We start from the raw sequence: 13,360 nt of genomic DNA, 5'->3' as shown, positions 1-13,360 counted from the left end.
AATTGGAAAAGATAAGAGTCTCACAGATTTTCCTGCCTAGGCTGTCTTTGAAGTTCAGCCCTCAGATCTCAGCCTCTTGAGTAGTTAGGATCAAAGGTATAAACAAGGGAAGGACTGGCAACAGTCAGTAGATACAGCTTTGTTTTTATGTAAAATTTGCTAATAAAAACGTGAATAATTACTTTTGTTTGCATTTAGTGGTTTCTCTGCATGGTTTCCAACTTTGTCATACCCTGCTTGAAAAATAATAAATAGGATAAGTGACAATGGCAATTCTAGATTGATCTATCTATCTATCTATCATCTATCTATCTATCTATCCATCTACCTACCTACCTATCCATCTTTATTTTAGTACTGGGGTTTGAACTCAGGGCCTTGTGCTTACTAGGAAGCCACTCTACATTTGATCTACACCCTCAGCTCCCCTTCCCCATTTTGCTTTTATTTTCCAGGTAGGGTCTCATGCTTTTTGTCCAAACATGGACTGTAATCTGACTCACTATGTTTCCCACATAGTTGGGATTAGTGGCGTGCTCCACTCTTTCCCTCTGTGGCAAAGTAAGACTGTCTTATGCGTGTAATAATTGCATCTGAGAAGATGTTTTATGCAAATGATCTAATTTGACATCTGGTCTCTGCCTTGCCAAATCAGAATGATTACTTTGGGGTGGTGTTCAGTCGAGGTTTTAGAATCATTGGCTATTTTTCATTCCAAAGGAAGTTTAGAAGGTGGTGAAAACAGGACAAAATGTTCTGCTTTGCTTTTTATAAGTTTTTGTTTTGTTTTATTAGCTCACTCTCTAAAGGCTGATTAGGTAAGTCCTGGAACTGGAAGCCAAGCTGTCACTCTACTTTTAGCCCCGCCCACTCAGTTCTGTAACTCCAGGAAACTAGAGCTTTACCATAATGGCTGTTGGCTTCCATATTGGGCTCTGGCACCTTCTCACTGTTGGAGTTCAGCAGTGGGGCTGCTGGCCTTCAAATGAAAGAGTAAAAGCGAAATTAAAGATATGTACAGAGATTTGCATACAATTTTTTTTTTTTTACAGTTTCCACCCAAATGAGCAAAATCATCAAAGGAAGATCAGGAGAAAGTAGCAAGAGTTTTCCAAAATCAAGAAAGCTTTCTTAGCCAAGAGCTGGTGGCTCACACCAGTAATCCTACTCAAAAGACTCAGCTGTGAGGATCAAGGCTGAAGCCAGCCCGAGCAGGAAAAGTCCCTGAAACTCTTATTTCTCTGGGCCTGGGCGCTGTCCCTCAGCTCTTCAGCTCAAGGCAAGCACTCTACCACTTGACCCACAGCACCACTTCTGGTTTTCTAGTGGTTTATTGGAAATAAGAGTCTCACTGACGGGCTGGGAAGGTAGCTCAGTGGTAGAGTGCTTGCCTTGCATGCATGAGACCCTGAGTTCGATTCCTCAGCACCACATAAGCAGAAAAAAAAAGCCGGAAGTGGCACTGTGGCTCAAGTGGTAGAGTGCTAGCCTTGAGCTGAAGAGCTGAGGGACAGCGCCCAGGCCCAGAGTTCAGGCCCACAACCAGACCCAAAAAAAAAAAAAAAAAAAGTCACAGATTTCCCTACCCGGGCTGGCTTTGAACCTCAATCCTCAGATCTCAGTCTCCTGAGTAGCTAGGATTACAGGTGTGAGCCACAGACTCCCAGCCAACTGTTCTTTTTCTAAGTAAGCAAAAATAAATGAATAAATAAATTTAAAAAATTAAAAATTTCCCATCTATCATGATAGTCTCATAAGGAAAAGAGGGTTTAATAAACAATCATCTAGCTTCGCACTGGTGGCTCATGCCTATTATCCTAGCTACTCAGTACTGAGATCTGAGAATAGTGATTCAAAGCCAGCCTGAGAAGGAAAGTCCATGAGACGCTTATCTCCAATTAACCAGCAAAAACCTGGAAGTAGAGTGGAAGCTCCAGTGGTAGAGTGCTAGCTTTGAGTGAGAAAGCTTGATGACACTGCACAGGTCCTGAGTTCAAGTCCCAGGACCAACACAAAAATAAAAACAAAAAATAAATAAACAAGAATCTAGGAAAGACATAATCTCAGTACTAAAGTCAAATCCTTCCCTTGAGAAAACAATTGGCAATCTTCCATTACAACGTACATGTGTGTGTGGGCACACGGACACACACACACACACACACACACACACACACACACACACACACACACACACACACACACACACACACACACACACACACACACACACACACACACACACAGGCTCTTATCTTTCTGAGTTTGCCAGGAAAACTTCCTAACGTCCACGCCCTCCCTCTAGTCAAGCCCAGCTACACCCACAGTGCGGCCACACCCACAATGAAGCCATGCCCACAACATGGCCCCACCCATGGTGGGGGGGCGGAGGACACTGACCTGGACATCTCCACAGGCACTTGCTTGGCTTTGAAAAAGAAAGAGAAATGGAGGTCAGTATAAGTGTACAAGGGAGGCGCAGACATTTCAATCACTTTTGGCTTTCCTTAAAGATCATACACCCATAAAAAGGAAAAGAAAGCCAAATACTCATTCTTCAAAAGGAGTCGAGGAAACTCAAAAGACAGGAAGGAAGAGGTGTTTTCTTTGTGTCTCCCTCCTTTCACCCCCCTCCCCTGCCCCCACTGCAAAGCTAGGAATCAAATCCAGGGCTTCATCCTGTGTTGTACGGCTGAGCTGTATTCCCAGCCTTTCTCTTGGGGGCTTTGTGTGTATGTGGGACAGTAGGATTCGAACTCAGGGCCTTATACTTGCTACATAGGTGCTATACCACTGAGTTACACCAGTTCTTTTTTTCCAGTTATTATTTTGAGATAGGAGGTCTCCCCTCCTTTTTGGGGGGGTGGGGGGCACTGAGATGAAGTCTCTCCAATTTTCCCCCCAGACTGGCCTAAAACCTAAATCCTTCTAATCTTTGCTTCTCACCTGGCCTGGATGATAGATATGAGACACTGAACCCTAACTATTGCTGTATATATAGGATTGGCCTCTAGCCACCATCCTCCCAATCTCAGCCTCCCAAGTAGCCAGTATTACAAGTGTCTTGGTTCTTGTATCAAGAATTTTCACATAATTTCCTCAAATAATGTGACCTTTTTTTGGTCTGTTGCATGGCTTGAACTCTGGGCCTGGGTGCTGTCCCTCAGCTCTTCAGTTCAAGGCTAGTGCTCTACCACTTGAGCCACAGCGCCACTTCCAGTTTTCTGAGTGGTTTACTGGAGATAAGAGTCTCATGCACTTTCCTGCCCAGTGGCTTTGAACCCTGATCCTCAGATCTCAGCCTCCTGAGTAGCTAGGATTACAGGCGTGAGCCACCAGTACCCTGTTAATGTAACATGTTTTGATGCTTTAGCCAGAAGTGATTTGACTGAGTAAATGGGAGACATTCAGTAGTGTGTGTGTGTGTGTGTGTGTGTGTGTGTGTGTGTGTGTGTGTGTGATACCTACTCTGCCAATTCCAGGACTAGATGTGGCTACACCCCATATGAAAATGCAACCTCATCCTGTTTCTCCTGATTGGCTAGGAAAGCCCTCACTCTGATTTTTGCTCAAGTAAATCCAAGGATGGCTGTGGAGCTGTGGTTCAACAGGTAGAGCACCAGCCTTGAGCAAACAGAACACACAACCTAAGCAAGAGTTCAAACCCCAGTACCAGCACAGAAACAAAATTCAAGAAATAATCAAATAAAACCAAGGACATGACAAGTCCACCCCACTCCAAGCCAGAATCTTTGTTTTCCTGACAGGAAGTCTCACCTATGCTGCCTCGGGGATATGGCTGGCTTCCTGGCAAGGATCCCCTGTCAGAATGGAGGGAAGGATCTGGAATCTGGACTTACCCTTGGCTTTCTTCAAAATGTAGCATTTGGCTCCAACAATCAAGGTAGCAATTATCACCCCAATAACAACCAGTGCAATGAGGCCTTTCTTCCAGGGGGCAAGAAACACTAGAGATGGGAAAGAGGAAGCAAGGAAAGATTTAGGTTCTTTCTTTGCCTGGGCACTGTTCTTGGGCTTCTTTTATTGAAGGCTCTACCACTTGAGCCACAGTACCACTTCCAGCTTTTTCTGTGTATGTGGTGCTAAGGAATCAAACCCAGGGGCTTCATGCATGCAAGGCAAGCACTCTACCACTGAGCCACCTTCCCAGCCCACGAGTCTTGATTATACACCAAGTAAGGCTGATTTGTGCAATCCTCCTAACTGGCACCTTAGTTATCTGAGCTCTCTTCCCTGAGGCTTTGTACTCAGCTGCTTCGGAAAGAGTTGCTTCTGTTCTAACCTCAGTCGGCTATGAGCTTCAAGGAGAGATCAAACTATCTTTGCCCAGGGAGGGTTCATTTTGGGATGTCCTTTCAACCCACATACTTCTCAATAAAACTATCCTCCACCCAGCTTGTTGGGCTCTTCTAAACACATCCCTTCTGTGTGACCCAATCTCCTTAGCCATAGATAGCCCGTGAGTGGATGGATGTGTGCCTTAAGGCGAGTCCATTCAATTAGTAATCTCTCTTCAAAAATTTGGAGTTGATGGGGCTGGGAAGGTGGCTCAGTGATAGAGTGCTTGCTTTGCATGCATGAGGCCCTGGGTTTAATTCCTTAGCACCACATACACAGAAAAAGCTGGAAGTGGTGCTGTGGCTCAAGTGGTAGAGTGTTAGCCTTGAGCTGAGGAGCTGAGGGATAGCGCCCAGGCCCAGAATTCAGGTCCCAGGACCAGCCCCCCCCCCCCAAAAAAAAAATGTTGAGACTGTATGGAATACTTATTTTTTTTGACAGTCCTGGGGCTTGAGTTCAGGGCCTGAGTACTGTCCCTGAGTTTTTTTTTTTGCTGGTCATGGGGCCTGAACTCTGGGTCTGGGCGTTGTCCCTCAGCTCTTCAGCTCAAGGCTAGTGCTCTACCACTGGAGCCACAGCACCACTTTCGGCTTTTTCTGTTTATGTGGTGCTGAGGAATCGAACCCAGGGCCTCATGCTTGCAAGGCATGCACTCTACCGCTGAGCTACCTTCCCAGCCTGCTGAGTTTCTTTTTCTTAAGCTCAAGGCTAGTGTTCTACCACTTTGAGCCATGGCGTCATTTCTACTTTTCCAGTGGTGAATTGGAGGTAAGAGTCTCAAGGACTTTCTTGCCCAGGCTGGCTTCAAATCACAATCCTTAAATCTCAGCCTCCTAAGAATTAGCTAGGATTACAGATGTGAGCCACCAGGTGCCTGGCTACATCTGATTACTTGTAGCAATCAAGTCCTTCTCCTTTGGGTAGCCGTTCAACTTCTCTTTTTAACTAAGTTGAGTGAATTGTTTTGTTTTGTTTGTAAAGACTTGATTCACTTAGTCCTCCATTACGAGAGCTAACTTCCCTGTCTCTCCCTCTTGCAGGAAGTGGTTTTTTGTTTTGTTTTGTTTTTTAATGCCAAGCCGCTGGTGGCTCAGGCCTGTAATCCTAGCTACTCAAGAGGCTGAGATCTGAGGATCTTGGTTCAAAGCCAGCCTGGGTAGGAAAGGCCATGAGACTCTTATCTCCAATAAACCACCAGAAAACCAGAAGTGGTGCTGTGGCTCAAGTGGTAGAGCTGAGTTGAGGAGCTGAGGGACAGCGCCCAGGCCCAGAGTTTAAGCCCCATGACCGACGAGAAAAAAAAGTGTTTTTTGTCCTCCTGTGAAGCCCACTCTGCCTTCGTGGCCATTAATGAGACCCAGACTCACCTTTGACTGTCAAAGTGTTGCTTTGGGGGCTCTTTTGGGCGAGGCTGGCTCTGTTGGAGGCCGTGCAATGGTACTCTCCCTCCTGTTCCTTGCTAGCCTGAGGCTTGCGCCAAAATGCGTGGGTCTCATTGGAGATGATTTGGTAGAAAGGGCTGTGTTCCTTTTCTTTGTAAAACCTGTATGTGATTGGAGCGGTCCCTTCCTCCACGGAGCATTGGAGCACCATTTCCTTCCCAGATTCCACCTCCTCACTCAACAGGATGGAAAGTTTGACCTGGACCACCGGAGCTGGAAAGTGGGCAGAGGATTAGCACTGAAGAAAGAAGCTGGGGGGGGTGGGGGGAGTGGGGACACTGAGCTGAGTATGGTTGCGCATACCTGGAATCTCAGCACACGGGAAGCTAAGGCAGGAAGATGGCAGGTTCAAGCCTGGGTTATACAGTAAGACCTTGTCTCACAATGTCCCCCAATAAATATATATAAATAAATCAAAAGAAGAGGCACAGAGTAGAAACACAAAATGGATACTGCTCACAGCCAACTGGGCCCTAGGGCTGTGACTGACACTTGGGCTGCAATTTTGTTTACATCATTCCTTTGTTTAATCTTCTGTTACAGTCCCGTCCAGGACTAGCCCAGAAGTCAGTCGGGACACCTTCTCCTGTCATCAGTAATTATTAATTAAACACAGGGTCCCTAGGCCCTTCCTTATTTAGTATGGAATATTCAGCACCACTTGAGAGTTCTGTTGGGATTGGGGGGTTGGGGGAGAAAGAGAAAGATCACACTAATATCCCTGACCCCTTGAAAAAAAGTTAAAATATGTTCTTAATGACATCTAGCCCCAGGGCTGGGAGGGTGGCTCAGCGGTAGAGCGCTTGCCTTGCATGCATGAGGCCCTGGGTTCGATTCCTTAGCACCACATAAGCAGAAGAAAAGGGCTGGGAAGGTGGCTCAGTGGTAGAGCACTTGCCTTGCATGCTCAAGGCCCTGGGTTCGATTCCTCAGCACCACATAAGCAGAAAAAAAAAAAAGCCGGAAGTGGTGCTATGGCTCAAGTAGTAGAGCGCTAGCCTTGAGCTGAAGAGCTGAAGGACAGCGCCCAGGCCCGGAGTTCAGGCCCCATGACCGGACCCAAAATAAATAAATAAAATGACATCTAACCCCAATAGCCTCTTTGTGAAATAGGCTAAGGTTATAGGTCCCTGGCTAGGTAGGATCAACGCCCCTGAAGTCGGCTTGAAGAAGTTACAGAAGATGGACCTTCGCCCATCAACCCCCTGTTAAGATCAAGAGTCCAGAGTCAGTTTTAGAAAAACAAGGCAAAATAGATAAAATAATAACTATTATTATTTTTTTAGAAAAAGGCATAAAAAATAGTGTTAACAGGTGTCTAAGTGTGGAGACTGCATCTGTCGGAGATGGTTACAAGACTAAGCCTTCTGTGTCTGTTTACAAAAATAACTTGTTAGAAAAAAAAAAAGTTGTGATTTTGGTAAATTGTCCTGGGCTATTGTGTAAACAGTCTTAAAAAACAGCGGGGTCAGGGGCTGGGAAGGTGGCTCAGTGGTAGAGTGCTTGCCTTGCAAGCATGAGGCCCTGGGTTCAATTCCTCAGCACCACATAAGCAAAAAGAAAAAAGCCAGAAGTGGGGCTATGGCTCAAGTGGGAGAGCGCTAGCCTTGAGCTGAAGAGCTGAGGGACAGCGCCCAGGCCCAGAGTTCAGGCCCCACGACCGGACCCCAAAAAAACCCAAAAAAAACAGCAGGGTCAAAGCCTGCCAAGCCTATGCAATGTATCCTTAACCAGTCTGTATAGAAGCTTGCAGCCCAGCATGAGGTGTGACAGTCCCTTGGAGCCACTGAGAGACACTGCTGCTGCTGCTGCTGCATACCTTAATGAGTAAAGTTTGAAGACAGCCTGATAGTCACCTGGAGGAAATCTACATCGTCACCCAGACCACCTTCACTGTGATAAAAGTAGACTGAACTCCTGCCTGGTTCCATCACCTGAGACTGCATCCCGGTGGAAAGCTGCTAAAACTAAGATCTTGTGGGACATTCTTTTGGGTGATATCCAGAAACCCTCTCTATTCCCACAGTGGATTTTGGGGGCAAGGACATCACTGGCTTGCTTGCCTTAGGCACTTCAGTGCATAGTGACTGGAAATCCACTCTATAGTCACAGCCTAGTTTGGCTCTGGTATGGTAATAACCTGAGTGTGTTATCAATGCAGGTAGTAATGAGACCCAGCCCTGCTCTTAGCCTTAAAATCTAGCAAGCTTCTGCATCCCAGTGGTGCCTGGAGGCTGTTCTGAGATAACTTCGTACTTGGTTCCACAAGCCAGGGGGGAGGGGAGCGGTGAAATGGGCAGTTTTAAATTCTAGCCACAAAGATGCTCAAGGAATTGAAGAGGAGGGAGTAAAGAAAGCCTTGGGAAAGGAATTGGGGAAAAATTGGAATCCTCTGGATAAGAAAGGATTTGAAAAGTAAGGATTGTCTTAAAATGTTTGTAAAGAAGACAAACCCCAGAAAGTTTAAGTATGTAGCAAATGGTATGATATGTCTTTAAAATTGGAGCTTATGAATACAGCTGGTATAAAATTAAGTTAGCTGTGATATATGGAGTCAGGACTGAAAAAAAAATGTAAGGGCCTTTGGTGCTGTTAATTTTGTTACTCACAATGGGGCCTTGGAAAAAGAGATCAGCGCAGTCCATTTATTAGTTCTGAGATCCCAATACCAAACCGTAAATATAAAAGACTGTGCCAATTCAGGGACCATGATTGCTCCCTGACGCTCTAGAAGAGGAGGGGATGAGAGACCTCATGAGAGAACGAGTCACTCTATCTTGCTCAGGCCACGTTTTATGTTTAACTTTTTGCCTTTGTTCCAAGCACTGTTGACCAAGGTGTTTTTGAGAAGTGCCATTATGCCGAGAGGTATTATTAAGTTGAAATTGACCAGAACCTGCACAAATTACAGGAAAGAGCTGTGTGTACCGAAACTACCAGACCACAACTGCCCCCCCCCCCCCCCCGCTTCCCTCAGATGGTCCATTGGGTCGTGTAACTCCCCGCTGATGCTAACCGCCCTGGAATGGTACCCCTAGCCCCAGCCAGTCGTACTCATATGTAATTTTGCTTAAACATCTGGTCAATGTAACTTTTTGTGACTTTGTGGTTTTTGCCTTTATAAACCCTGCTGGAATGTCGCTGGGGTCTCCTCCCTCTGAGTGCATAGGACGAGGCCAGAGCCTTGGCTTGTTCTGAATAAACCTGAATCTCCGATGGTCTCCGGTGGTCTTTGAGGAGTAGCATCTCACCCTGCCAGCATCTGCTTTTTCTCCTTTCTCCTTTGTGACTTACATCCTTACTACCCACTTTCTCATTTCTCCCATCTCTCTCTCCCTCTCTCTTCTTGCTTTTTCTTTTCATTTTTAGATTTTTTTTAAAGTCTTCAGCATTATTTGTTTGTGTATGTGGTACTGAGGAATGGAACCTAAGGCCTCACGCATGCAAGGCAAGCGCTCTACCACGGAGCCACCTTCCCAGCCCTTCTTTCTTCTTTCGTGTTGGAGCCAGGGTCTCTATGTTGTCAGGCTGGTCTAGCTAGAGCTCCTGTTCCTCCTGCCTTCACTTTCCAAACGTTAGAATCAGCCGCAGGCGCCGCCCACCAGGCATGGCTAAACTGCTGGCTGTTGCAAACACACCTTGGAAGAAACCCAAAAGGTCACCTGATCCTCACACCATCATCCTGCCGGGTATATTCAGTGATGTATGTTAGTGGGGCTGGGGTTATATTCTATTTTATTTTTTGTGCCAGTACTGGGGCTTGAAATCAAGGCCTTGTACTCTTGGTTGGCTTTTTTGCTCATGGCTGTTGCTCTACCACTTTAACCATAGCTCCATTTCTGGCTTTTGGCTGGTTAATCGAAAACAAGAATCTCACAAACTTTTCTGCTGGGGCCGGCTATGAAGCTCAGTCCTCAGATCTCAGCCCCCTGAATAACTGGGATCTACCGCACCCAGCCTGGTCATTGTTTTCCTAACAGAGCAACTTACCGATCACTTTGACCTTCAGAACATCACTGGCCATTTCTGGGTGGGAATGGCAATTATCCACAGTGCACTGGTACACTGCATCTTTGGCTGGTTTATCATCAAAGACTGCAGGCTCATTTGAGTATATCACAGAAGTCTGGAACACATCCGTGGCTTTTAAAAGGCGGTAAGTAATGGGTAACGTTCCATTTATTGATTGGCAACTGACTTTTAATGTATGTCCTTTGATGATCTCAGACCTGGCATCATGAGAAATCCTGGGCTTGGAGAGCTTTTCTAGAATAACAAAAGGAAATATCATGTAAAACAACATTGAAGGGCTGGGAAGATGGCTTAGTGTAGGTAGAGTACTTGCCTTGCAGGCATGAAGCCCTGGTTCAATTCCTCAGTGCCACATACACAGAAAAGACCGGAAGGGGCGCTGTGGCTCAAGTGATAAAGTGCTAGCCTTGAGCAAAAGAAGCCCAGCAACAGTGCCCAGGCCCTGAGTTAAAGCCCCAGGACTGGCAAAAACAAAACAAAACAACAACAACAAAAAACAACTGACATGGAAGGAACACATCTCCAAAAACTCTGGACGTGCAGTCTGGTCCAGGTACCAGTAGCATCAGCAACACCTAAGTGCTGTTTGGAGAGGCAGAATCTCGCTGCCTCCCTACCCACCGAAGCAGAGCCCATGGTTCTTTGTTGTTGTTGTTTTGTTTTGTTGGTAGGCCAAGGGGCTTGAACTCTGGGTCTGGGCTCTGTCCCTCAGCTCTTCAGCTCAAGGTATAGCTCTACACTTGAGCCACTTCCGGTTTTCTGGCAGTTAATTGGAGATAAGAGTTTCCCAGACTTGCCTGACTGGACTGGCTCTGAACCTAGATCCTCAGATCTCAGCCTCCTGAGTAGCTAGAATTACAGGTGTGAGCCACCGATGCCAGGCAATTTCTTTTTTGTTGTTGTTAGTAATAGAGTTCGAACTCAGGGCCTGGGCACTATCAGTGAGCTGTTTTGCTCAAGATCAGGGCTCTATCACAGCTTCACTTCTGGTTTTTAGGTGGTTAATGGAGATAAGAGTCTCAAGCACTTTTCTGCCCAGGCTGGTTTTGAACAGTGATTCTCAAATCTCAGCCTCCCAAGAATCTAAGATTACAGGTGTGAGCCAGCAGCGCCCAGTATAACTCCCATCTTTTTATTTATTATTTTGGGGGGCTGGTCCTGGAGCTTGAACTCAGGGCCTGGACACTGTCTCAGCCTCTCTGTGCTCAAGGCTAGCACTCTACCATTTGAGCCACAGTGCCACTTCCACAGTGCCACAGTGCTTACTTTTTCTGTGTATGTGGTGCTGAGGAATCCAACCCAGGGCTTCATGCCTGCAAGGCAAGCGCTCTACCATTGAGCCACCTTCCCAGCTCCCTCCCATCTTCTTAATGTGTAACATGGACTGAGCCAGTGTCCTCTTTGCTTTGCTAACTGGGTTCCCTGCTCCAGAAACCAACCCAGAGTCACGTGAGCCATAGTCACAATAAAGTCCTGAACTTGATCTTCGCTCACATTGTTTTCATGTTGCCTCTCTTTTGGGCTCTGAGCAGGCATTACCCATTTGCTCTGCCTGGGCCTTTGATGTCCTGCCCCCTGCCCCCCTCCTTCTCTCTCTCTCTCTCTCTCTCTCTCTCTCTCTAGCTCTGGCCCTGCCTGGGTCTGATCTGCCTTCACACTGGAGCAGGTGTTGTCTGACAGCGCCCTGCCTGCCACGTGATCGATTGCACACTCACCGCACACTGTGATTTCAACCGTGTTGCTTTTTTTGACCACTTTGCCGACGCCCGCCGTGCAGGAGTATACCCCACTGTCCCACTCCGTGGAGATCTTGGTGAACTCCGGACTCATCGACACGATGGTGTCTCCCTTCTGGATGGTGAAATCGGCTGGCAGCCCTCCCAAGATAGAGCAGGACAAGTTCAGCTTTTCCCCCTGGTCCAGGTGGGTAGACAGCGATTCCAGCTTCGGCTTGGGAAACAGTTCTGAAACAGAGCAAGAGGAAAGGGGACGAGATGCAGCTGGGCATCGCTCCCAGCGCTGCCTGGAGATGCTGGCGGGCCCGCTGTCCCACGCTCCTGCAGGTCCTCCTTCACTTCTCAGGGCTCCTGAGCGCACCCATGTCTGAGATTCCAGTGTCAGCCAGGAGAAGCTTTCAGATATGTTGGAATCAGGCATCAGTGCCTCACACCTGTAATCCCAGCTACTCAGGAGACTGAGATCTGAGGATCCTGGTTTGAAGCCAGCCCCAACAGACAAGTCTGCCGGACTCTTATCCCAGTGAGCTAGCAAACAGGTGATATAATGGTATGAATCAAGTGATGGAGCGCCAGCCTTGATGGACAAAAGCTAAAGGACAGATCCCCGGCCTCGAGTTCAAGGCCCAGGAACAGCACACACACCCATGCATGCATACACATACACATGCAGGTGTGCATGCATGAGACATTTTGAAACCTGTAGCAAGTCATGATTCATGCATGCATATATTTACTTGTTTACTGACATACTTCATACCATATTTACTGCAGGAAACCTATCTGTCTGTCTGTTTGTCTATCTATCTATCTATAGTGTTAAGTATTTTAGAGAGAAATAAAGCCAGGGAAGGAGAATAGGAGTAAGGGGACTTTTTTCCTCCTGTTCCTCCTCCCCTCACCCCCCCCCCTCCTCCTCCTCCTTCTTTTTGCCAGTCCTGGGGCTTGAATTCAGCACCTGGGCACTGTCCCTATGGTTTTTTGTTTTTGTTTTTGTTTTTTGACAGTTGTGGGGCCTGAACTCTGGGCACTGTCCCTCAGATCTTCAGCTCAAGGCTGAGCTGAAGCCACAGCACCACTTCTGGTTTTTTTCTGCTTATGTGGTGCTGAGGAATCGAACCCAGGGTCTCATGCTTGCGAGGCAAGCACTCTACCACTGAGCCACCTTCCTAGCCCTCCCTGTGTTTTTTTGTTCAAGGCTAGTGCTCTACCACTTGGGCCACAGTGCCACTTCCAATTCTTTTTTTAGTGTTAATTGAAGATAAGAGTGTCAGGGACTTCTCTTGCCCAGGCTGGCTTTGAATTGTGATCCTCAGATCTCAGCCTCCTGAGTAGCTAGGCTTACAAGTGTGAGCCACCAGCACCTGGCTAAGAAGGAACTTTTAAGTGATGGATTTGGAAATCAAGCATGCATAATGGTGACTTTTCTTCTGCCGTTTGAGTGACCCTGTAATTCCAAGTCTCAGTGTCCACATCTGTAAAATGGGTATCACAGCATCTACTTCCTAGAATGGTTGTGAGCATGAAATAAACATGTCTGTGAGCACAGTATTCAGCAGTGGGAAGTTATTGCTATTCTTCTTTTTTGTTGTTGTTGTTGGTCGTGGGGCCTGAACTCCGGGCCTGGGCGCTGTCCCTCAGCTCTTCAGCTCAGGACTAGCGCTCTACCACTTGAGCCACAGCGCCACTTCCAGCTTTTTCTGCTTATGTGGTGCTGAGGAATCAAACCCAGGGCCTCATGCATGCAAGGTAAGCGCTCTACCACCGAGCCACCTTCCCAGCCCCATATTG

At 47.0% G+C, this 13,360-nt stretch overlaps 1 protein-coding gene across 7 annotated transcripts in view; it reads right to left on the bottom strand.

Moving 5' to 3' along the window:
* Window positions 1-13,360, bottom strand: part of Pecam1 (platelet and endothelial cell adhesion molecule 1) — a 49,279-nt gene that overhangs the window by 25,574 nt on the left and 10,345 nt on the right. For 4 of the 7 annotated variants that reach the window (XR_006151422.1, XM_042702715.1, XM_042702711.1 and 1 more), the window contains exons 6-12: window positions 11,549-11,797; window positions 9,792-10,067; window positions 5,727-6,014; window positions 3,861-3,968; window positions 2,401-2,428; window positions 906-979; window positions 183-236 (exon numbers count right to left, since the gene is read on the bottom strand). Coding sequence is in view for 6 of the 7 variants with exons in the window: in XM_042702715.1 (XP_042558649.1) it covers window positions 183-236; window positions 906-979; window positions 2,401-2,428; window positions 3,861-3,968; window positions 5,727-6,014; window positions 9,792-10,067; window positions 11,549-11,797 (1,077 nt within the window). In the remaining variant the exon portion in view is untranslated. The remainder of the gene's footprint in view (window positions 1-182; window positions 237-905; window positions 980-2,400; window positions 2,429-3,860; window positions 3,969-5,726; window positions 6,015-9,791; window positions 10,068-11,548; window positions 11,798-13,360) is intronic. The other 3 variants (XM_042702713.1, XM_042702716.1, XM_042702712.1) reach the window with 2 other exon arrangements.

This window comes from Dipodomys spectabilis, unplaced genomic scaffold (assembly GCF_019054845.1).
Source record: "Dipodomys spectabilis isolate Male_0828 unplaced genomic scaffold, ASM1905484v1 ptg000329l, whole genome shotgun sequence".
NCBI classification, from domain to species: domain Eukaryota; kingdom Metazoa; phylum Chordata; class Mammalia; order Rodentia; family Heteromyidae; genus Dipodomys; species Dipodomys spectabilis.
Note: the sequence above shows the minus strand (reverse complement) of the source record. Positions and strands in the feature narration are given on the sequence as shown.